The following is a 24,113-nucleotide window of genomic DNA, read 5'->3' on the forward strand; positions in this document are numbered from 1 at the left end:
CCTTGTAAAGTGCATGCTATAAAGGCATGACTTAAACTTACATCAGTTACAGAATCAAAGTTGAAATAAAATCTTTAATGCCTTGAGGAATTACCTATTTCTGTAGGGTATCACTGAATATTTTATTGCAAGATAAGCTATCTCAAGTTGACGGTGTAAATTAAATAAAAATTTTGCAAGGCAGAAATAGTTGAGAGATTCAGTGAATTAAACTGTTTGATTATCATAATTATTATTCTTTTGGCATCTTCATCTTGAGATGTTCTCCAGGGGTCTGCAAGTTAAACCAACCACTGGTGTGTAAGGCTCATTCTTTCAAGAGCATAGGGGGCTTATATAGTATATGTCCATTTTCACTCTTTCCAATCATCATTGCTCCATTTCTTCTTCCTTGGAATTCTCTGGGTCTGGTATCCATGGCTTGGAGAGCCTGAAGTGCATTCAGTCTTGCTAATCCCTCACATAGTTTGAGGAATAATAAGTTGGTTTTGTGCACCAGCTGGTTACTGCTGACCAAAAGCCTTCCAGCTCCAAGTGCATGACATGGATGTCCCTGTACAATAGAATGGGCGTACGGACAATATATAACAAAAATGTCCAGTGTTTTATAGGGTAAGTAACATTTTTATTGGGCTAAACATTAGAAAGACTGCATAGAGAATATGTGAATGTGTTTAAAGAGCTAGCCCAGAATTTTGTTGCAACTCACTACATTCAATTTGTACAGCAAATACAACTATTGCAGCTCATCATGAGACTCAAATGCCTTGTACAATTTTGATGCTGAGATACAAATGTTTGTTTGAATTCACTGTGAATGCCAACACTAAAAATAATCAGGGCCTTGTTAGCTAAACCATTTGTTTCAATTCCCCTCAGTCAACCTGGCTGAGTCTGAAGCTAGAAAGTACAATAAAGCAAGATGTTTTAAGTAAGTGATGTAGTACCCTGAATAGTTCTTGCAAAACCTATGGTACAATACATAGATATATGGGTGTATTATTGAAATTAGAGATGCCATTCACAGGTATCTAGTAAGATGAAATATTAAATATTGTCATAATGGGATGACTAAAGCTTTCCCGGTGTGCTTGGGAAGGCTACCACAGAGACAAGCAGATTGATTTCAGCATATGCTAAATAAGGCACGCAGTAAAAAGGCTGCCATTAATGAATATTAATATACCCCAAAAAGAAGAAGGGAAAGAAATAAGGCAATATTCTCTCTTTCCCCCACATTTGATAGTGGGGATAGAAGGTACTTGCCTTTTTGGCTCTCTGGGCTAGAGGACTGAGAGAAAGGTGAGAGCTGAACCTGAGAGGGACAGAGTTAGCAGTTCCAACATCTCAAACAAATTCCATGGTGCATTTTTGATGTCTAAATACGATCTTAAGAATGCATTTAGTTACTTCATCTTGCAGTTCTACTTTAAAATAAATGTTGTAGTAAATAGAAGTTGTAAACAGAAGTTGTAAATAGAAGTTGACTTTCTAGTGACACAAAACTTCCCTTCACTCAGGGATAGTGAATCTTAAGGCTAGAAAAATCCCAGCTTCCAAACATCTGTATGTTGAATTTTCCAAAGATCAGTAGGGTGTGTCATCAGGGAAGCTGCAGATTTTATGAGCTGGTATGATATTAATTGTTTTCTGTGATTATTCTTGCCTGGAAAACTCTTTGGTGTATGTAAGGTAACAGGGGATATTTCTGAACCCTGCAAATCCCAAAGGGCTTTGACTAAATTACTTAAAAGTAGAATAGAATAAAATCTAGGGTGTATGCAATTACTTTTGATTTAGTCTGATACAGTAATATATAGTGATTAATTTACTCTAATGCACTGTTTTGCCTTTATGTAATCTCTTCAGGCTATCAGTAGTGAGCTTGAAGATGCAATACGTGAAAAAGAAGAAACGAAAAGCAGGGTTCATAATTATATAACTGAAGTTTCCAGATTTGAGACCTTGATGGCTTCAAAGGTAAAAGCATAATCTGTAGGCAGTCATTACTGTTTCAATAAATCCATTGGTTTTAGAGTATAACACATTCCTATTAGGATACAGTCAACAAATTAAGAAATATATGGTTTGGGTCCTGTTCTCCCTGGCTGTCCCATTTCCTTCTTTTATGGTTTTTTTCCTTCTTTCCTCTGCAGTGTTTGAAGCTACTGGTAGATTCATATAAAACCGTATTAGATCTGAAGCATTGATAAATTCTGGCACATCACAATTTCATTGATTATGTTTCAGTTGGCCTTAACACTGGAGAATGACAAAAATTCATGTTTGAATGTTGTTTTGCTTTTTGAGTTTTGACAAGGCAACTAGTAAAATATTTGGTACTATTTCATGATTGTAGGCAACAAGCAGCTTATATGATGGTTTTTAATATTTTACTTTTTAAAAAGAGAAGTTTTATATGTAGTTCTGCAGGAAAGTGTAAAATTAGCACATTGGAATGTTTTCTCTATGAATGATAAGAGTTCAGGGTTTTTGCTGTACTGACAAAACAGTGCTCTTGTTAAATGTATTTTCTCCTGATACTTGGATTCGAAAGTGTGATGTGTGTGAATTAAAACTTAGAATAATTTAAAACAAATAGAATTTATGTCAAGACAACATGAACTGGCAAATTTATTATGTGACTTTGAATAGGAAAGAATGAGTTTTGGTATGATTTAGACTTGCATGTCTAGATGAATGCATGTAAATTCAACCACTTTTTACAAGTAGAAACTGAAGCACAGAGAAAAAATTATGGTCAGTAGTATGTTAACTTAGAACTCTCAATTTAAAACACTTGAAGTTTAGTTTTCAAGAATTTTATAATATATCATACATCCAAAGCACGTCAGCTACACATGTGGCCACATCTCTGGCAAATTAGAATCCAGTTATTCAAGTCAGGTACCAAGAAGCTGTAGAATATATGGCCAGTGACCAATTATGAAAGGTTGGTTTCAGGGATTTGTCTAGTATTACATCTGCATGTTGCCTGTGGAGACAAGGATTACTTTTCTGCGCAGTGTTCACTTGCTTAATCATGAGTTTCTGTTTCCTGATGCCCCACCTCATTCTGTCTGCAGCTTCCAAGTTCTGCAGGAAACACAGAAGAAATTTCAAAAACAGTAGCCTTCCTCATTAGATAAATCTGATTCATACTAGCAACTTGCTTATCCCGCTGTGCATTACATGAACAGGGAAAGAAGGGAATGGAACTAAATAAAGAAGAAAAATAATCACTGCCTTATAATATGCACTTGGAGTTGGGCCAAATTAAAATTCACAAGCAACATTTATTCTGTCACTGCATAACTTGTAAGCACTGAAGCTTGCGGTTTTGTACGTTTGTGATAGACTGCTCAGGTGTATATGCCCAAACAGGTTACCAGTCTTTCAGGTACTGCTGTAATATACATATTTGTAAGAGCACAGTAAGTAAAAGAGCTGAAAAGGGACTCCTGCTGGAATTTCTTGGGAAGGGCAGCACTAGGATCAGTACATGTCAGTAATGTGACCCTTGACAATGCAGAGAGATCCAAAATAAGCCCTCCCCTGGGAGCCTTGAAACTCATTAACTACTGCTAAATGTAAATACTTCCATTTAATAAAACTGAATGCCATCACTGTGTTTATTTACTATTTGGACTTGCAAAAGGGATGATGCCCTTTAGTAACTGCCAGATAGTGGGATTAAGAAAATGGAGAAAGATCTACTTTCTTCTGAAAAAAAAAAAAAAAGATATTGTAGGGAGTAGGCATGAAATAAGATCAAGCAACTTGAAGGTATGTTGATCATTGCAGAGTGATTTACTGTTTCATCTAGGAAAAAGAAAACCAAGAATTGTTAGAGAAGTTCCGAATGCTCCATACGCAAGCTGAAGAGTGGGAAATGAAGGCTCATCAAGCTGAAGGAGAAAGCAGCTCAATACGACTTGAACTCCTTTCTATAGATACAGATCGAAGACATCTTCGAGAGAGAGTAGAACTTCTGGAAAAAGAGATTCAAGGGGTAATAACTTGTGCAATGAAATTCTGTCAAGGAAAGTGGGATACATTCAAATGTTTTTTAATAAAGTCGACATACTATTTTTGATGCTTTAGTGGAAAATAATTCCTATACATGAATGTTTCAAATGTGGACACTGAGTTTTTGAAACAGTAACTGATTTTAGTTAGACATGCTTTCCTTCTCCCTTCCCTGCTTTCCCAAAATTAGAATCACAGCGTGTATTTTAATACTTTTAGATCTCTTCTGTTGGGTGATCATTGCTATTATGTTATTGTCTCTCTAAGAACCTTTTGTTTAGTTGCTTCAAAATATTTGCATATAGCTTTATGAGTATTTTGTAAGCTTAGTTCTTACATTTCTTTGAAGCTTTGAAGTATTTGAAGCATTGGTGGCTGGAGGTAAAAATCTGGTAGTAGTAGTCCAAATCCAGAATCAGGATTCCATAATACCAAAACCTAGACCAGTAGCATAGAAAATAATGAGGTTTATATTTTAGAAGCAATAACTTCATGGAGATCAAGGAAGTTTTAGAGTATAATAGGTGTGGATTGACCATATTTTGTCTCATGCTTTTAATTAGCCAAAAAGAGTTAAAGACTTTAGTATTGTAAGCTGAGTAAAGAATAGATTGTACTTTGGCGGTTTTAAGCTTTTAATTCTCTTCTGAAGCTGGAATCCAGCCTCATTCCACTCTTGTTTTTGCAACTACTACAGTAGTAGTAGTACTTGCATAATTCTTCAAGATGGTGATTAAAAATTGCAGAGATGATTTATTAGTTGTTCTTAGCTGTGATTTGGGGAGAGGAGAGGAAAGGAATGTAATATAAAGTTAATTTTATAGGGAAAGTTAATTTTGAAGGGAAAAGAAAGTATTAAAAAAAACCCTGTTACCCAAAAGAGAATGGTTAACTCAACATTTAACACTGAAGAGGTATCCATATTTGTCTTTGTTTAGCATATTGTTGCACATCAAGCATATGAATCTCAGATCTCCTCCATTACAAAAAAAATGTCCAAATTGGAAGAGGATTTTAAACGTGAAAATCAGGATAAGTCTTCTGTGTTGGCGGACCTGGCTTCTGTGAGAGAACTCTGTGTGAAACTTGAGTCTAACAAAGAACTTTTATCTCGACAGCTGACATCCAAAAGCATGGATTATGAAAGGGTAAGCAGCAAATTTAGGCAAATAAAGGCAAATTTAATTTTCTATAATAAAATATCTTCCTTTGCTTTTAATGGTTTTTGGAGAAAAGAATAAACTACTTCTGAGAGCAAGGTAAGTTAATTTACATCACTAGTTTTGCATTTATATATAAATTATAAATTTTGCAATGTATATCTGTGGGATTTGTGCAAAAAGAGGGAGTTTCTTTCATTCATTATCACTACAAAATGTGGCAGCAGTAGTTTTTGCTATACCACAGAGACAAATTATATTTATTTGTTTTTATGTACTGTTTTTTAATTTACTCAAATTTTCAACTTTTATAAAAAGTGAATAGTGCACTTCTTATTTAGATATGAAAGACTTTTCCCTAATGGATTTTTTCAATTAAATTGAAATTTAGATTCAGCTGAAGTTCATTAAATATTTTTAAATAGTTTAAACCGTTCTAAATATCCATAATTTCTGAACTTTTTTCTTTGCAATTGATTGTTGTGTCTTTACTTAGTGACTTGGTCAGGCTTTCTGTTACTGTAATATTCAAGACCTTGAGAACAGTAGTTCTCATCCCCACAAAATTTGTTTATATTCATAAAATGATGAGGAAAACAAGCATTCCTACATTTTCAGCAAAACCCAAGAAGCTAATTGTGAGCTAACCTAGCTGAATAGAATGAAGTATAGTAAATACTATTTTTGTACTTGTGCAAAAGCCTACTGCTGTTAAAAGCCAATTAGTGTTCTGGGTACTTACCTAAGCATTTCCAGTACTTGGTAATCCAGCTCCCAGTAAAACATTTGACAGATGTACAACTTGAATAGTTTTTAACTAAGTATAGTTTTAAATAATTGTAGGCTTTAGTTTGTTTTGTGAGCTCAGTTTCCTATTCATTTTTATGAAACTTCCAGTCATTTCAGTTTTTGTAACAACTCTTCACAAAAGAGAACTCTGTGTGTTTGTAAACCACTGTATTAATAATGTATAAAATTTGTGCCCTAGGTTCTAGGTGAATTAGAAGATATAAAATCAGAAGCAGAGTTGCTGAAAAAGCAGTTATCCAGTGAGAGACTTACAGTTCAGAATCTTGAAACATTGCTGGCTACTAGTAGAGACAAAGAATTTCAGAACCATTTAACATCCCATGAGAAAGATTCTGAAATTCAGTTATTGAAAGACAAGCTAACACTCGCCGAGAGCAAACTGTAAGTTTAACAAGTGTATGAATGTGTTACGTGGTTTACAAAGAAACTTTTTCTGTGTGACAACACTTAGTCACAAAGCCAAATTCCTAATGTTCAGTATGGCTGAGCAGATTTTTGCAGCAATGTCTTTTGACCTTTCACAGCATCGTTTACTTAAATTTTCTTTACAGATCTTTCATATTGCTTTCTTTAATCAGCACTCTGGTGGACATCAGTTTAGTACAAGCAGTAAACTTAAACAGGAGTTCCAAAGGAAACCTACTCCAAAAGGAAGGAACACCCTGCTGAGTTTTCACAGTCTTGGGAATAAGGACTCAGTTTCTCTCTGGATTTGTCCCCAGTCTGACTCCAGAAAGTTCGCTTCATTTTCTCTGCTGGTCATGACTCTTTCCCACATCAGTCAGGCACAGGAGGTGATACCTTTCCTGAAGTTCACTTGTCTGATATAACTCTGCCACCTTTTCAGTGCAATCACTAAAATCCTTTCCTTCTGAGCCTCTTGGTGGACATAACTACCTAATGACAAGGTAGCTGATCTGTTGCAGACATTATTTCCACTACAGAACTAGCCAACCCATGATAATTTTTAAATTTCTTTGGCTGTTGAGTACATCTATACATGTATGTATGCGTTGCAGTATGATTTGGATATTTAACCTTTGCAACAAAGTGTATCAATTCTCAAAATATATAACCACCTCTTTCACAGGTTCTGATTTTCTTCTTAGCTTCAGGAAGCAATCTAATTCAACTCTGCTTTTTAAGCAAAGCATCATATTTTTATTTGGCTTTGAAGAGTTTAAGTATGAGTTTAATTATTAAGAGAATACAAATTTTCTTAGTCTTGAAATATGTTTTATGTTCTTATCTTGGAGAGTATTCTGAAGTCCTAACTCCTTTAGAACAATGTGGGATTCATCAAGCATCTCAAAGCAAATTGAAAGTAAAATTTTAACATATGTGTACTGCTCACAAAAAAATACCGAGTAGATTAAATCCATGGTAAATGTGAATTGCTTTTCACATTTCAGTCAGGCTACTGAAGATGCCTGTTGTCCTTACTTTGATTAAAGTAAGAATCACATAATAAATAGTGAAGTCAGTGCTTTAAAAAAGCAAAAGTACTTTTGCTGCTATTAATATTAACTGCTAAGGAAAAAGTCCTGTATCATTTATTGTTCCTTTGAAACACAAACGGAACTGAACCTGACACCTACGCTAAATGTGGCTATATTATAGCTAACAGCAACTTCTTATGCTGTGCATCTGCCTAGAGTAGAAATAACTTTTTAACACTCTTACAGAAGAAAGACTAATCTGTTTGGAACAATGAAGTTAAGGGAGGCATATTTTGTGTATATGAAATTCATGTACGAGAGAAGTGGGGGATTTAAAAAATTTTCTTCATGATATGGAGCAGGGAATTTGAAGTTTCCATGATATGTGTCATCATGACATGGTAATTTTCCTGGGGATACATTAGCCAGTGAGTGTAGTGGTATCTCTGCATTAAATAGCAAGAAGGAGGAGTAGCAGCTGAATGTAGATGGTGGTGAAGAGTAAAGTCAAAGTAGAATTTCAGAAAAAGAAACACAGATACACCCACTTAGTAAACACTGAGGTAGGGAGAGAAAGGAAACATATGGAAGGTAAAAGGACAGATAATGCTTCCTTATGAGATACAGAATATAGCATACCTAAACAGTTAAAAGTTAGCTGTAACTTGGTGATGCAAATGTTCAAGAAAAACACTTTTGGTTGATTTATGTAAAGGCTACAACTTACTAGTGACAATGGTCCACCTCAAGTAGCAGTGATCTCAATGAATCTGTAGATGACTACACTATTAATTGCCCCTGTGCAACTCATTGCTTCATGTTTTAGAATTGCTGAGTTTTGTTTACTTGGGGGAAAAAAGTTAGTTGCATATAAAGAACATAAACTAATGGAATGTCCTGACTATGAAATTAAGCGTGAAAGTTACAAAAAAACCCAACCAAACAAACAAAAAAAAAGGAAAGAAGGAGGTTTTCATTTAACTTTAATTTAGCTTCTTTGTGTACAAATGTTATAAAACTCTATTTAAATAACTTCATAGTAATTTTTTCACAATTCTTCCGCACACATTGTAGGGTTCCTTTCTTGGTTGTTGTAAATGTCAGTACTTGCATTGTTAACAGGATGGGATATTGCAGGAAGAAGGAAAATGTTTTCTTGGAGGAATAGTGGCTACTCTATTGAATTGTCTTCCTCTGTTTATCTCAAAGGTTCTGCATGTTGCTAGGCAAATGTTCAGGTGTGAGAACTAGTTGTACATACCTTGTTTTCTGCTATTTGGTTTTGTAGTTGCAGTCTAAAGAACAGGAACTTTAAATGCTCATAGCTGTGACCGAAGTATGTGACAATTGTTTGTGTCTTGCGAGATATAAAAATCATTTGACTTGGCAAAATTTCAGTTCTAACTGACAAAAATCATGTGTCAATATTTTTGAACATTATTTGCAGTTTTGGCCTTATTGTGCCTGGCTTCCACTCTATTTATAAAATGGTACTGATGCAACCTCTAACTTTAGAAGGATTCTCAAAATCAAGTTTAACTTGTGAAGTTCTCCAGTGCTGTAATTTTGAGCTCTGTGAAGAATGTGTAGTTGTGTTACTCAGAGTGCTATTTGGGTGATACTACAGTAAATGAGATCTTGAAGCTCTACAGTAATTAAGTATTAAATAAACAGAGAATATTGAATAGCTAAACTACTTGTTGAGAACTCTCTATATCTACTGTGAAAGAGCCAGATGTCCTGTGAAAAAATGGTATATCATCGTGTAATCTTATTATATGATGATTACTGTGCATAGGGGTTCCAAATTAAAATATTTCTTAATTTTTGAGTGATTTACTTCATGATCTTAATTTTGTTTAAATGTCATTGACATGGAATAACCTCAGAACTCACAAAACTGTTTGCTTTCTTTCTTTATTTTACAATAATGATATTGGGCCCTGAATTCTTACCTCCATCCTGAAAGCATATGCCTGTCTCTGAAGGACTTAGAATAAGATATCATCGAGACCTCTTGTCTTCTGCATCTGTTCTCAACATACTGGATCAAGATACCATTCTAGGAATTTTACTGATGAATAGGGAACACGGGAAAAAATATTCTGCAGTTCTTTTTGGATCAAATCTCTTGAGTAGTTTGCATCTTCCTGGAGTCAGAAACCAGCGCATGCCAGACAGGAAGTCTGTGACTGAGCTAGGAGTGGAACTCGTTTTTCAGAATTCAAGTCCAGTGCTTTAGCGATAAACTAGTACACCTTTGCTTCTCCAGAAGTGACTTTTGAGCACTCCACCTCATATTGCCTTTGAAGACTCTACGGAATAACATAGCTGTCTAGATTCTGGTTTAGACAACTTATTTTACACTCAATGATTTTTTTTTGCTTGCTTTATAATGCAATTAATGGTGGTTTGCAACCACGCATTGAGTCGTCCAAGCTGATGATTTGCTAAGAAGTATATTTAATTATGTTACTTAAGATTTTCAAGGCTGCTTTTCATTTTGATTCTTGCAGTTGAAACAGTTGAGCCCAAACACTGAGAGTGTACTTGACAAGCTTTCAGAGTCTGCGTTTTGCTGGTCTGAGCTTGCATTAATATAGCTTTTACTTAGATTTGATTCAGTTGTGTTCATTGCTAGCCAGATAGTTCCAGCCTACTTGATATAATTTTTACTGAAGCCGTATCTGTAATGTTTGTATTTTTTTGTGGATAGTTACTGCTTTTTTCTTCTTTTTTTAAGTGTACACATAAAGGCCATCTCGCATTGCAACAGAGGATAGTAAATCAATAAATTAATGATTTAATTGTTTTGCCTGTTTTTATAAAACATGTTTGTTTTTACCTTTGTCTGAAAAAGAACATGATGTATTGTAGTAAGGTTGTAGTGAGAGGCTTGCCAGCTTCTCACTTCTTTCTCACCTTAGGTTCTTTCAGAAACATTCTGTTGCATTCACTTGGTTCTCACTGCTTCTAATTTGTCTTTAATTTGGTCTGTATGAAAAAACATGTTCACTATCTATTTTTGTTTTATCTTGCTCTGATTTGTCTAAGCTCCTAGCTGACAGTGTTCAAAGAAAACTGTTGCTTCTCATGATTTTTTTTAGAAACAGCTATAATAGAGAGGTTCCCATACTTCGAAGTAAAGTTGCACAGCTGCAGACTGACTGTGATGTTTTAAAAAGGCAACTGACAACTGAACGATTTGAACGGTAAGATGCTGTTTTTTCAGTGAGGTGACTCTTCTCATTTCTTTCTCACTTTTAAAACTGTTGCTTTTTTCAATAGTGAGGAACTTTTATGAAAAATTGTGTTCCTATTGTCATGCAAAATCTAATACTCTCATCTTGAAAACTGCTTAATTAAAAAAAACTTACACAGTTTCCCTCATAAATTTTGTGAGTTTACCATTGCATCTAAAAAAAAATCCTCCCTTCTCATGAAAACAAGAAGAAAGTTGAGTGGCATTACAAGAAAACAAGGCTCTTTGCAAAGTATTGTGAAAATCACCAAGTAAAAATATGGGGAAAAAAGTTACGTTTTCTTCCTTTAACGTCCTGCAGTACCAAAGTGTTATGTAACTGAAATTGCTATCTGTTGGTAGAGAGCGTGCAATTCAGGAAATGCGTCGACACGGTCTCTCTACATCATCATTACGTGCTTCACCTCCTCTCAGTTCAACATTAAGGTCTCCCTCACATTCTCCAGAACGTACGATTGTAAGGACAACTGATCAAGCAGCAGCTGAAAAGTAAGTGATTTGATTTTAGCAGATTGTTTCTGTTCACGAGTTAGGTTTAAACTGTTTATAAATAATGCTTTTTCAATTATATGAAATTCTTACATGCTTTAGGTGGTTCTAAGTTCTTCTTTTGTTGTCTCTCCTACTATAAAATATTGATTGGAAATGATAGATGCAAAGTGCTCTCCAAAGACTATATAATGTAATGGATTCCTGTTCCTGTTTTTGTTAATGGTCTTGTACCAGCTGGCAGCTTCCAAATATATATTGCCTGCTTATTATTACCATTAATTATATCCAAATATATGTTGCCAATTTATTATTGTTAATAGTTATCTCCAAGTAACGAATGGTTCATATTAAGAGAAATGCCATGAAATTCTCTCAAGTACAGCAACGAAGGAAAGACACTCCATAGGAGAGTCTAACTAAAATGCACTTGAACCCTACACATTAGAGGAAACTGTCTCCAAAACAAGTGCATAAAACTAATGAATGTATTTTTCATTGTTAGTGCTTGAATGTTATGAATGTCTAAGATTGTGGTCACCAGAGTCCATAAAAAAGAAATCAAAATCAACCTCTCGCCTATTCATTTTCACTGACTTTTTTGTTCTTTTAGATGTTGTTTTAGATGATGTCAGTTATGTGTTACAGGCCTGATTATTGACTTTATATCCTGTCTGTCCTATACTGCATCATGAATTGCAGTGAAGAGTGGAAGGACAGGGAGAGAAAAACTGATTGTTTTAGGAAATAGGTGTGCTATAACAGCTATATAGTATACTATAACAGCTCATGAATCTAGTTATCTAACTGCTAAACTCCAAGAAACAGAATTCCAAACTGATAAGATTTTAAACTTTGATTTTGTTGGTAAATACATATGGCTTGTTCTTAAGCTTACTTTTGTTAACAAAAACACAGGTTTCCTGAGAACTGAGGTCAGCATGGCATGATCCACATTGTCAGCAATTTTTCTCTTCTTCTCTGAGTTTTTGGACAAAGCAAAAAAAGGAACCATAGCAAATGAGATATTGGGGATGAAACAGCAGTTATGGGGATGAAACAGCAGTTATGACTTTTGCTTTACTGGTGAACCATTAGGCAAACCCTGTTACATTGCAAATCAACATTTTGACTGAGATAATGATACGTAATATATTTCTGAGAATTCGTATCATCAGTAGAGAATTGTCTTTAGTCTTCCTTGCTTTACAGTGAGTCCCAAGAGCAATAAAAATAGTCCAGTTGCTATACTTGAAGAGTACCACGAGTGAACTATTTTTATGCTAGTATTTGTGTACTTAGTTTTAACAATGACAGCTCTGTACCATATCTTATCAGAAAATATCCCATTTTCATGAAGTATGTATTTTTAAAGAAAGTGTTTTTTAACAACTGAATTCATATGCAGTTTAATTTTTTACTATCTTGCCTTTTAAACCTGTCAATGGATTATTACATTAGAATGATCTCAGTAGTAGTATCACTGTCTTTTACCCTACTTATTTATTCCTTCCTGGGAGCTTACCACAGTAAAATGTACTCTGTAATTACTGTTCTGTACTGTTACAACTGTCTTTTTCTCTAATCTGATTTAATCTTCTCAAGAAATTTTCTCTTCCTCCTCGCTTCACATTTACTTTTTTAAGTATTTGAGCAATGAGTCAATGAACTGAATGTAGAGTTTTAGAATATGCTGATAGCTGATATTCAGGAATAACAGAAGATAATATGAGGAGGATAAATCTAATTATTACTTTTTATCCTAATATTCATTAGTAAAATATAATAGCTTTATTTTGAATTTTTTCTTTCTCCACCAGAAACGTGAGCTTCAAGGAATAACCAGTACTTAAGCAACTGAAGCATTACCTTGTTACAAGGACTTTGTTTTGAAAATTATGAAGGCTGACTTGTATTCTACCTCTGTTTTCTTCAAATCAGTGATTACCTTTGAAATTTCTGAGAACCAGTGAAGTAATCAACTTTGCAAAATTCTGCTTTCCCCACTGGCTGGGGTGACTGGTTTTTGCTGGCTGTTTGACGGGGTTTTGTATCAAGGCCAGCTAAGTTTTGTTACTGTTTTGCAAACATAATAATTGTAAGAAGAAAAAGAGTACTTGATATGACAATCTCTTGTTTTCATTTTACTATTTTATTTCTGTTTGCTTATCTCATACAGTTACAGAATTTTGTTCATCTTAGTGTGAGCTAACAGAATAACATACACAATTGTCTTAAAAATGCTGAGCCAGTGTATGTTTTATACTCATGACGATTTCTTATGTTTGGGCTTTTAACAAGTGTTTTCTGTTTACAGGTCATTCTTCGTGGTATTTAAAAGTATTGATTATCTATTTTTTGTGAATTCATTTTGTTTACTGTACCTTTTCTTAGTTAAAAAAATATATCAGTTATTCTTTATTAATGTTTTTGTCATTAACAACTACTCATCTCCTTTTGTTTAATCTTTGTGTGAAATTGCATTTTAAATATTATCCCAATATTAAATAAAAAGTTAAAAGAAAACTTATTTTTAAAGATTTATTGAAATCCTTTAAATATTATAAAATCAATTCTAAAGTATTTTCTAGTCAATTTTTTGAATCATATATGGAGATATTTTTCAAATTTTGTTTTTAAAAGATCAGAACAAAATCTGGAATCCTTCACACAGTTAAGCTCAAGCTATTGGAGAGGTGACACATGCCTTTATGTTGTGACACACAAATTAGATAAATGCAGTGAGAACTAATCTTTAAAATATCTGGTGTATTTAGCAGACGAGCATTTCAAATTTAGGCTATGAAGTATGATGCGATTAGCAATCACAATCTTACGATATGCTCTTAAAGTCCGTCTATGCAGATAATTGTATATCAAATCATTCTTCTATTCAAGAACATACAGTTTTCTAATAATTACATGCCATTCAGGTTGACATGGTGTGTATCCATAGGTATCATGCAGAGGACTAGAAGTGGGAGGATGTATTGTTGTGCATCCTTGCACTGGCCAACAGGTAGTGTTCTGCTTGCCTAATGTTGATTAAATAAAAAACTGTGATTACCAGCTAACATTACAAGCATCTCTAAGGTGTAAACAACATATTAAATTACATGGAAAAAAATTTTTATTATTATTTTAGATTTTGTCTATTTTGCACTAAGATTGTTACAGTTAGAAATTGTAAAGAATATTGTGTTAACTGGAAATATCGTTGCATATATTCATAGATAAATAATTGCTGTTGCAAGCATACAGATATTTTTTATTTTTCATATATTGTATTTTGTCAGTTTTGTTATTTAATGTGTTTATACTTATTAAATTTTACTAATTAAAAACAACTTAGAACACCCATTCAGAAGTACCTGAAAATACATGTACCACATTAGGCTTCTGAGCCATTGGAAGGAATTGTTTATTTAAAGTGGGTGCATCTTATACTTTTTATGTCTCTCGTTTGCCGGTTACAGGAATGGGGAGATTGTCGTCTCTAATGTTACTTACTTATTAATACTGTTTGTAATTAAGTCACTAGTTTCCACTGATGCTAACTGATGTTAATTATTCAGGATGAAGCAGTTCAGTAAGAATGAGAAAAGAACTCATGTTCTGCTCTCGATGTCTTCAGTGGTGACTTTTAAAAACCCTATTTTGTATATAAACCCTTTTAAATTGCAATCTGAATTTTAAAAAAAAGCAAATGTTCCATTTTATTGAAAATACTGTATTTCATCTTACCAAAAGATGTATATTTTGACATTACAATTAAAAACATAACACTTCAATTAATAGTAATTCTTACATGAATATCAGTTATGAAGAATTAGGGGACCTTTGAGCACAGGTGGTATAATAAAACTGGTATCATTTCGGTGACCGAAGCCTGTGCAGCTTTCTAAAACGAAAACATTACTAATATTCAGACTATAGTAAAGCTGTCATTTTACCTTATGTTACTATTATTTTATATACATTGTGGTAAGCAACTAGAATAAAAGAAAAGTAATATTTATACAACTTTTCTTTATAATCAAGTATTTAATTTCATGAAGTACAAAACAAGCACAAATTTGTGGAAGATTTAAATCTGTGGGCCACCGTGTACGTCATGGATGAAACAAGCCCTTTGTGAGTCGGGATATTAACATGACTCTCCTGGACTCTGCTCCAAGAAGCTTCTGTGCTGTCCTCACCTGGAAGATCAAAAGATCATGGAAGCCTCACAACCTGTTTTAGTACTCAGCTGGGGTGAGTTGAAAGCAGAGTGGGGCAGACATTAAGTCATGGGAAAAGTCTGAATACTCAAGCTGTCTGTCTTCTGTTGTTATCTGCAGTTGGGTGCCGTGGTTTAGCCCCAGTCGGCATCTAAGCACCACACAGCCGCTCGCTCACCCTCCCCCCCGGTGGGAGGGGGGAGAGAATCTGAAGAGCACAAGTAAGAAAACTCATGGGTTGAGACAAGAACAGTTTAATAATTGAAATAGAATAGAATAAAATAATAATAATAACATAATAAATTGTAATGAAAAGAAAAACAACGAGAGAGAGAGAGAGAGAGAGAGAGAGAGAGGAACAAAACCCAGGAAAAAAAACCAAGTGGTGTAACTGCCCACCACCTGCCGACCGATGCCCAGCCAGTCCCCAAGCAGCCATCTCTGCCCCCCCTGGCCAGCTCCCCCCAGTTTCTGTAGTGAGCATGACGGCATATGGTATGGAATAGCCCTTTGGCCAGTTTGGCTGTGCCCCCTCCCAGCTTCCTGTGCGCCTGGCAGAGCATGGGAAGCTGCAAAGTCCTTGACCAGTGTAAGCATTACTTAGCGACAACTCAAACATCAGTGTGTTATCAACATCATTTTCATACTAAATCCAAAACACAGCACTATAGCAGCTACCAGGAAGAAAATTAACTCTATCCCAGCTGAAACCAGGACATTGGGGATGGGGGAAAAATAACATTAGAAAAATAATAAAGGAGAAGCAATAATCGTTGGGGCTGTTTATTGTCGGAAGCAGAGTAGTCTGGAGAGAATAAAAGGAGAGTTTTTATCATTTATTAAAACCTAAATTGCTCAATTAAACCTATCATAATGTGTTTTTAAGAAATTCTTAGAATTAATTTTTTTTTTGTCTTACAGTATGTCCCTAAAATTGAGATAATTAATCTAAAGTTAAATAAGCAATTCTAGGGTTCAGTTGGAAAACCCAATTTGTTCTTTTTTTGTCACCCTAAATCTGAGAAACACTGAGATTCCTATGTGATGCTGATTAAAAAAGGTTAAGATTAGGGCTTCAGTCTTTCAATTTAAAATATTTTATACAAAAATTGGTGCACATGTGGCAAGCCTGACCTATTCAAACGCTATTATTCCTAAATGAAACCATATGACCACAGACTTTTTGGTTTTTTTAAACCATTCTTTGGGACAGAATTTTACACTTCCTCTTTTTCTCTGCTCCCAGTGTAAGAAACCAGTTGCGTGCAGTTTTGGTACCCTAGTCTTTCAGCTTTAGGCATACAGGCATTCCAGTTTCATTTCATCCTCTGACCCTTCTTGGGCAACAAGATCTTTGGATCACAATAGCTGCAGCAGTATTAATTCCTGGAGCGGCAGTCTTGCCACCTATCCTCCAGTATAAACGAGGGGCGAGAGAAAGCCTTGATGCTGTGCAAGCACTGTTCAGCAACAGCTGAAACACTGGTGTGTTATCAGCACTGTTTCAGCCACAAGGCAAAAACCTGGCAGGCTTCAGGCAGGCTGCGACATTATCTCTGTCACAGCATCCACCAGCGCGCAGCACAGCCTGGCACGGGCGCTCCAGCAGATTCCCTGCGCAGCGGCCACCCATGCCCACGTACGGGCTGCTCGTGCCCAGCAGAGCAGGCAGGGCTTGCCCAGGATAACTAACTCCCCAAACACGCTGTCTTCTGTAAGGCTCCCAGTACAACATGGGCATGGACATTCTTGGCAAGTCCAGCAAAGGGCCCCGAAGGTGATGAAGGGATTGGAGCATCTCTTACACGAGAGGCTGAGCAAGCTGGGGGTGTTCAGCCTTGAGAAGAGAAGGCTCGGGGGGGAACATCTCCATGTACAGAAATACCTAATGGGTGGGAGTAAAAAGATTGAGACAGTCTCTTCTCGGTGGTATCCAGGGAAGGTACAAAAGACAATGGGCACAAATTGAAATATAGGGAATTCCATTTAAACATAAGAAAAATGCTTTTTTTTCCATGAGGGTGGTCAAACAGTGGAACAGGCTGCCTGGAGAGGTTGTGGAGTCCCCATCCACAGAGATATTCAAAATCCAGTGGGACACAGTCCTGGACAGCCTGCCTGTAGATGACCCTGTTTTGAGCAGGGGCTTGGACTAGACGGTCTCCAGAGGGGAAACAATTCTGTGACTCTGGGAAATTTCCCTAACATTAATGTGATCAGGTAAGTGCCTATCCAGCTGTAGTGAAATTGTCCCTTATTACCTATATTATGATCTTTGACTTTTTAAAAATTATGAGTATGAAAATAATTGTATTGCCATTGTTTTGTTAGATCTACCTACATTAGAGCTCAGGTAAATGGTGAGGTTTGGAATTTATCACATGATAGTTGCCAGCCCACCTGTGTGTGCTGCTAGCTCGGCATCATCCGAGCAGAGGTGCTCCACCAGGTTTGTCAGTGGTGTGTCCTTTCCCATTTCAAGGTGATGATGCAGGAATTAGACTGTTGCTTAAACTAACGAGAATGGCATGAGGGCAGATGAAAGAAAGTGGGAACAATGAGAATGTCAGTGGCTGTTTCTCCTCGGCTTTAATACCGCTGAGCAAGGACAGCCGTATTTTCCTGAATGCAAACACAGAAATGAGTTGCAGCGTGGTTAGTCAGCCATAAGTCAAGGTCTGCAGGAGCAGATACTGCTCTTCGGGGAGATTTTCATGGAGCCTCTGAGTCCAAAGGAACACGTTGACATCTGAGCTTGTTTTTATTTGAAAAGAGATGTGTGGGTTACTGGACTATAGCTGTCTGTACAATCTTTATCTGTACCCATTTGCTTTGCGTAAATGCATAAATAAAACCTGTTGAATAGGAGGTAGGCACCCCCAGGCTGGCTCCTTGCTTTTAAATGGTGTATTTGTGCCACCTAGTGGGCCCATGTCTTTTCTAGCGATCGTGGCACATACTTAGCAGGTTCGGGTTTCTCCATAGAAATTCTAGACACATCTAATAAACTCAAAGTGAAAGAATTGCTAATAAAGCCACGTGGTCCTGAAGCCCATCCGTCACTTTGCTACTGAGGTTTGTGACTGCATCTCTTTCCAGAAATTGTCGGTTCTTAAGAAAAAAAAAAAATCTCATTTTAGTTTATTTTCTCCTCCAGGAAAGTGAAAAGATCGACTTTTGTCAAGAAAGCAATTTGACCGATCTGAAGGAATTGGCAAAGGCTGGATTCACCTCTTTTCTGGTGGCTACTTTTGAAGTTTTCTATCTGTACCACCCAATACTACTGCCTAAAAATGTGTAAGTGCTGCAACAGCGGCAAAGCAAAACACAGCAAAACCCCTGAATCTTTCAAAGGAGTGCTGCAAAATTCAGCCCTGGTAATCGAGGTGGTTTGTATCCATATATTTTGTATATAAATATATATATATATGTGATTGCTAATGTAAAGATAGCAGTCAATATACTTAACAGCCACCTAAATACTAGATCTGGTGGTGTATGAGCTTCATTTCTGAGTTATCTATGCTCTGTATACTATGGCTTTAGTTGTGAGGGGACTGAAAAGGGAACAGATTGCACATGGTCATCTCCAGAACACTGCAGGTGAAAAAGTGATTTCTAGCAATTAATATGTATTCCAGAGTCATACAGCTAGTTTTTTGCACAAATATCACTTCTGACTCAGGACTTCACTGAGCTGCAAATCACTAAGGGGTGGGAGAGTATCAGTAAACGCTTGCCTAAACTCACATTCTTCCTTTAAAGTATCCAGTATTGGGCAGTCAGAGATTAAAAAATGTGTGTGATGGCCTTAGGTCTGACCCAGCATGGGTGTTATTTTTCTGTAAGACCCAGTTCCTTTTAAGAATAGCAGAAGGGCCGCTTCTGATGGGGCCAAAAAGTTAAGGGGCGGGCAGGATCCAAAGCTGTACGGCCTTTTTGTCCAGGGAGCATCTCAATCTGGAGAACTGGCTGGCAAAACGCATCTTCTATCTCAGCAGTGAAAGATCATGAATTACATAATCAATTTTGGTTCAAAAAGTGGCAGAGTCTGGATGGAACCAAGTGCAGCATCTGATTTTGCCGCATCCTCCTTGGGAAACTTGGGAAACCAGTGTCCAGCACTGGCAAAATCTTGGCGTAGATAGCTGAATTGAAAGAGCTATCTTATCATATCAGCTCCAGAAGAGCTGATACAAATACCGGCTTTAAGGACGTGGGAAAGAAGGAAGGCTGTTTTCCGCGCTGCTGTGTTGGGGAAGAGCCGATTTTTGTTTTGTTTCTTGTAGTTCCTCCCATTTTTTAGTAAACGAAGGAGATAAAAATTTGCCTGGTTACAGCGCTAGACAGGCGCTGGATTCAGACCTTGGTCTTACTGCGAGATGAGAACAAACCGGGGTGCAGAGCCGGGGTGCAGCCAGCGCTGCGGCGCTCTCCCGTTGGGGCAGTGCAGTGGGCGGCGGGGGGCCAAATGGCGCAAACGCCAGCGGGATGCCGCTGGCTGCGGGTAAAGCCAGCCTTACCCCTTCCTGCCCGGCGCAAGGGGCCGCACGCTAGTTCGAGGGCTAAGGCAGGGATCCGGGAGAGGGGCCGGGGCGCGGCGCTGCGGGGCGCCCGTGAGCGGCGGCGGCCGCGCTGCCATGGGGCGGCCGCGGCGGGGGCGGCATCGCACGGGCTGGGCGGCATCCGACGGCATCCGACGGCATCCGACGGGCTGGGCGGCGGCGGCTGCTGCGGCACCCCGCGCCGGCAGGAGCCGCCGGCTCATCCCTTCTGGCCGCACGGAGAGGGAGAGCAGGTGAGACGGAGCCTGCCGTCCCCCCCCCCGCCGCGCAGAGGCCGGTGCGGTGCCGGTGGCGGGGGGAGCGCGGCCGCAGCCCGAAGCACCGCGGGCTCCCGCGGCGCTCCGCGTCCCCGGCTCGCCAGCCTGCGCCGTGGCTCAGCGCTCGCCGCGCCTCGGGAGCGCTCGCCGTGCCTCGGGAGCGCTCGCCGTGCGGGGCCGCCTGCCATTGTGCTGGAGGCGAGGGGGTGCGTGGGTGCGTGGGTGCGGGCGCGCGCCTGTGTCCGCGCCGCTTTGTGTCGCCCATCCCAGGCGGTTTTTGCTCCGTGCGGCATTTCGCTTGCTGATGCCGACGACGAGCAAGCGTGGCGGGGTACGACGCGAGCGGAGGCGGCTGCGGGGGGAGGACAGCCGAAAAACCACCGCATGTAAGTAGGTACCTGCCGACGTTCGGCTGCCTTTGTTCCATGGAAGGTGTAAGGAGGCGTGCGGGTGATGGACTCGATGATCTTAAAGGTCTTCTCCAACCTCCACGATTCTGTGATTCTGTGATTTTTCGGGAGGTGCTACGTTACTGCTGCCGGGGAATTCAATGCCTGGGCTGGTTCGTTCAAATTCCCTCTATTTTTCCTTTGTTAGCGTTTTCCCAGAGAGTCCTGTAGCCTTTCAGCTTTGCTGAGAAGCAGGAGCTGTCAGAAAGATGACTTTGTTTCACACGATGCCTCTCCAGAGCAGCATTGCTTTGTTTAAGCTCCCGTAAGCCATTTATCATATAAGTGCCACGACGTTTTAATGAGCTATGAAATCTGCTGCTTTTCACGGTTGAAAGGCGGTGGCACCTCGCTTCTGTTTCGTACCCTTTCCTTAAGAACCGGAGCAGGTAAGCTAGGGGCAATATTATTTTCCAGGGGAAAGTGTTGTCTTGCACAACCTTTCCAGTTAGCAAAGGTCTGCTTTAGAGATAGAAATACGTGTAACACGAATCTTTTCTATGTCATTAAGAGATTTTTAATGAATGAGGGATTGGTTTTTTTCATTAATTTTGCCGGTATTAACAAGAGTCAGTTACAAATCTGCTTCTCTGTAGTTGTAGTATGCGAAACATCATTATACCTCTGCTCTGTCATTTTAAGTGTAAAAATGCCCAGTTAAAAACACAGTTCAAGGGGTAAATAGAGACCTGGAAACCACAACTCTGCATCCTGAAAATTTAATATGCCTGACAATAATGGCACTGAAAGTGATCTGCTGTTGGGCGGATGGGGGATGGGGGCACGGAGGAAGGGAAGAGTGATTTGCAGCCACAGGCCTAATAACAGATATTCTGTCGATAATAGGTCTGTAGATAATATAATTCGTTATATTCCCAAACACATTTTCTGTACTTACCTTAAACTGTGAATAGCAATTGTATGAGGAGAGCTTTTTTCTTAGAATCCGAGCTATTTAAGCTAGCCGATAGCAGTAACACGTAGCAGGTCCTATATTTTAACAGATTAAAGGTGATAAACTGGAGTCAGAACTGACTTCTATTTGGCATTTAGTAATGCATGCTCAAGAAATTCCCCTCACCAAAATAATTCTAATTGCACCTTGCACAGAAAATTAAGTCTTTTAACTGTATCAAAACATTAATCAGTAGGCATAAATGTTATTGTGAGTTTCTTCAACAAAGCCATTGATGTTTTTTAATACAGGCAGTAGTTAGCAGTTCTGCATATAACTTAGTTTACGTGGTTTGAATCCAGGTCAGGAATTCATCTAATTGACAAATCCAACTCTTCCTTGGCTGCTATCATTTTATCAGATTAGAGGCTGTGTTTGGTTTTGAGTATTTCATTGCAACAATTAGTTTGAATTTAACACTGTGAAGTGTATCGAAAATTTATATGAAAGTGATTTGTGTATTTATTTATGTCCCAGTTTGATGATAATTACAAGAATTACCTTGAAATCTTTATTAATAAATATGGCACGTAGCAAAGAGATTGCTGCTGGTTGTTATTGGGTCTTTTTTCTCCAATAGGAAAAAGTATTTCAGAACATCCTGTTCTAAAATTAAGGACCCTTTTCAAATATCTATTTGGACAATCCTGCATTTTAGAGAGAATTGCTTCACACTAATGAACAATGATTATTTTTTCCTGTATGCTGTATAATGGCATTTTTTAAAGTGCACTGGTAGCAAACACCAGTGGTGCAAAGTACAAATATCTTGCTGTGTTCTGTGCTAAGACATTGACTTTTTTCTTTTTTTTTTTTTTCCTAAGTTTGTTCCTTATAGGTCTTATTTTGGTCTGTTTTCTTGTGAGGTTATGCAGGTAGTGGCAGTGGCGGATTGGTAATGCATCAGGTAAAATGGTTTTTTTAACATCCAGTTCCTGAAAACTTAAACAAAATATATTTACTTTTTAAAGTGAGAGTTACTATGGCAATAGTATTTCATTTTAATTGCAGATACTAAAAAGCAGCCTTTTTAGTTTCACACTTCTGATTACAGCAATAAGAATAACTTTTGCAATTTATTCTGCTTTGCCTGTTAGTCACTCTGAACACTGTTTTGCCAGGTATTTCAGTTGCTGAAAATTGATATATCTGTGTGAGTAATGTAGCTTAGGGTTATTTCAATATATTCCTACTGTAGATGTGTCAGGTAAGCTCTTTTTAAATAAGAAATACATGGCATAATAAGTGTTGACTGAAATGTGATGATGAGTTTATGAATATGAATATATTTAGTTGTTGTTTTACAATGAAGTCTAACATAAACAGAATTTTTATATAGACAGTGTAAGCTTAAATGACTGTGTTTTGACTTTTTTTCCTCACAAGCCAAGAGAAGAAACATTTTTTTTTTCATATTCTGAATTATTCATATTTGAAAATCGCTGACTCTGATTGTTAGGAGGGATTTGGTTTTTTTCCTCGTTCAAAATCAATGCACAGTCTTTATTCCATAAAGGCCCAAATAAGAGACTTATAGCAAATATAGATAAGCCTACTACTGGCACGTTAGAAAAGTACAGTCGATTTCTTTAGAGTCAACAGACTCAAGGCAATGTAGTTGCATAATAGCTTCCATCAGCATGATGCAAATGTTGAGATGCTCTAAACACCTATATATTGTCATTGATCCCATGTATTTGAATAAGATTTAATAAAGTTGTATGAAGTGTATGTTAGAATAGAATTCATTGGTTTTGAATAACGTGATAGAAGGCAACAAAGTTACGGTGTCAACTTTAATTACATTAGTGCTTCCACTGGAGGGGCCAACTTCTATTTTTTAATCTATTATTTAAATCAATTAGTGATGGATAAAAAGTGTGTTTGTTTCCATGGAGACTCTGCGAGTTCTGTCTTTAGGAAACAATGAGTTGTTGTGTAGACCTTACACTTATTGTTTCCCATCACTTCCTGATGGGACGTTCACTCCTTTTGATTCTCTGTATTGCATATCACATGATTTCTTTGTTTAAGAATTAAAATATATTTTGTCAGAAGCATACAGCATTTACCCATACTTTACATTCAGCATTTACGCTTATATTGATGAAGTCTTACAAGGAAATAAAATTGACTTGTAACAAATAATTTTTAATTAATCCTGTTCAAGCGCCAGTGTGTCACATGGGCTGAATCACAGTGATTTGTTAATTAAGTTTGGTGGGAAGAAAAATGTAAAGATCTTGCTGCATGTTATCCTGGGTAAATGCCTTATGCTGCTGTTGCGCAACATGTTAAGTGAAGATGATTCAGATGCTACTATAAATGTATAAAGTACATCAATACATTTTTTAACATAGTTCCGTTTCTCCTTTGTATATGCATACTGTATGCCAAATTACAGAAATACAAGTTTCATGCCTCTAACAAGGCCATTTAAGAAAATACTGTTATATTCAGCTTAATTCATGGGACAGA

At 37.4% G+C, this 24,113-nt stretch overlaps 1 protein-coding gene across 5 annotated transcripts in view; it reads left to right on the forward strand.

Moving 5' to 3' along the window:
* CEP135 (centrosomal protein 135) overlaps nt 1-13,645 on the forward strand; it is a 40,962-nt gene extending 27,317 nt beyond the window's left edge. For 2 of the 5 annotated variants that reach the window (XM_075500094.1, XM_075500095.1), the window contains exons 20-26: nt 1,870-1,980; nt 3,827-4,012; nt 4,968-5,177; nt 6,178-6,380; nt 10,546-10,650; nt 11,043-11,189; nt 13,010-13,645. In XM_075500094.1, coding sequence (XP_075356209.1) covers nt 1,870-1,980; nt 3,827-4,012; nt 4,968-5,177; nt 6,178-6,380; nt 10,546-10,650; nt 11,043-11,189; nt 13,010-13,031 — 984 coding nt within the window. In that variant the 3' untranslated portion in view covers nt 13,032-13,645. Of the gene's footprint in view, nt 1-1,869; nt 1,981-3,826; nt 4,013-4,967; nt 5,178-6,177; nt 6,381-9,407; nt 10,231-10,545; nt 10,651-11,001; nt 11,190-13,009 lie in introns of those variants that run through there. The other 3 variants (XM_075500098.1, XM_075500096.1, XM_075500097.1) reach the window with 3 other exon arrangements.
* Nucleotides 13,646-24,113: the final 10,468 nt, after the last annotated feature.

Source organism: Mycteria americana, chromosome 4, assembly GCF_035582795.1.
Source record: "Mycteria americana isolate JAX WOST 10 ecotype Jacksonville Zoo and Gardens chromosome 4, USCA_MyAme_1.0, whole genome shotgun sequence".
NCBI lineage: Eukaryota > Metazoa > Chordata > Aves > Ciconiiformes > Ciconiidae > Mycteria > Mycteria americana.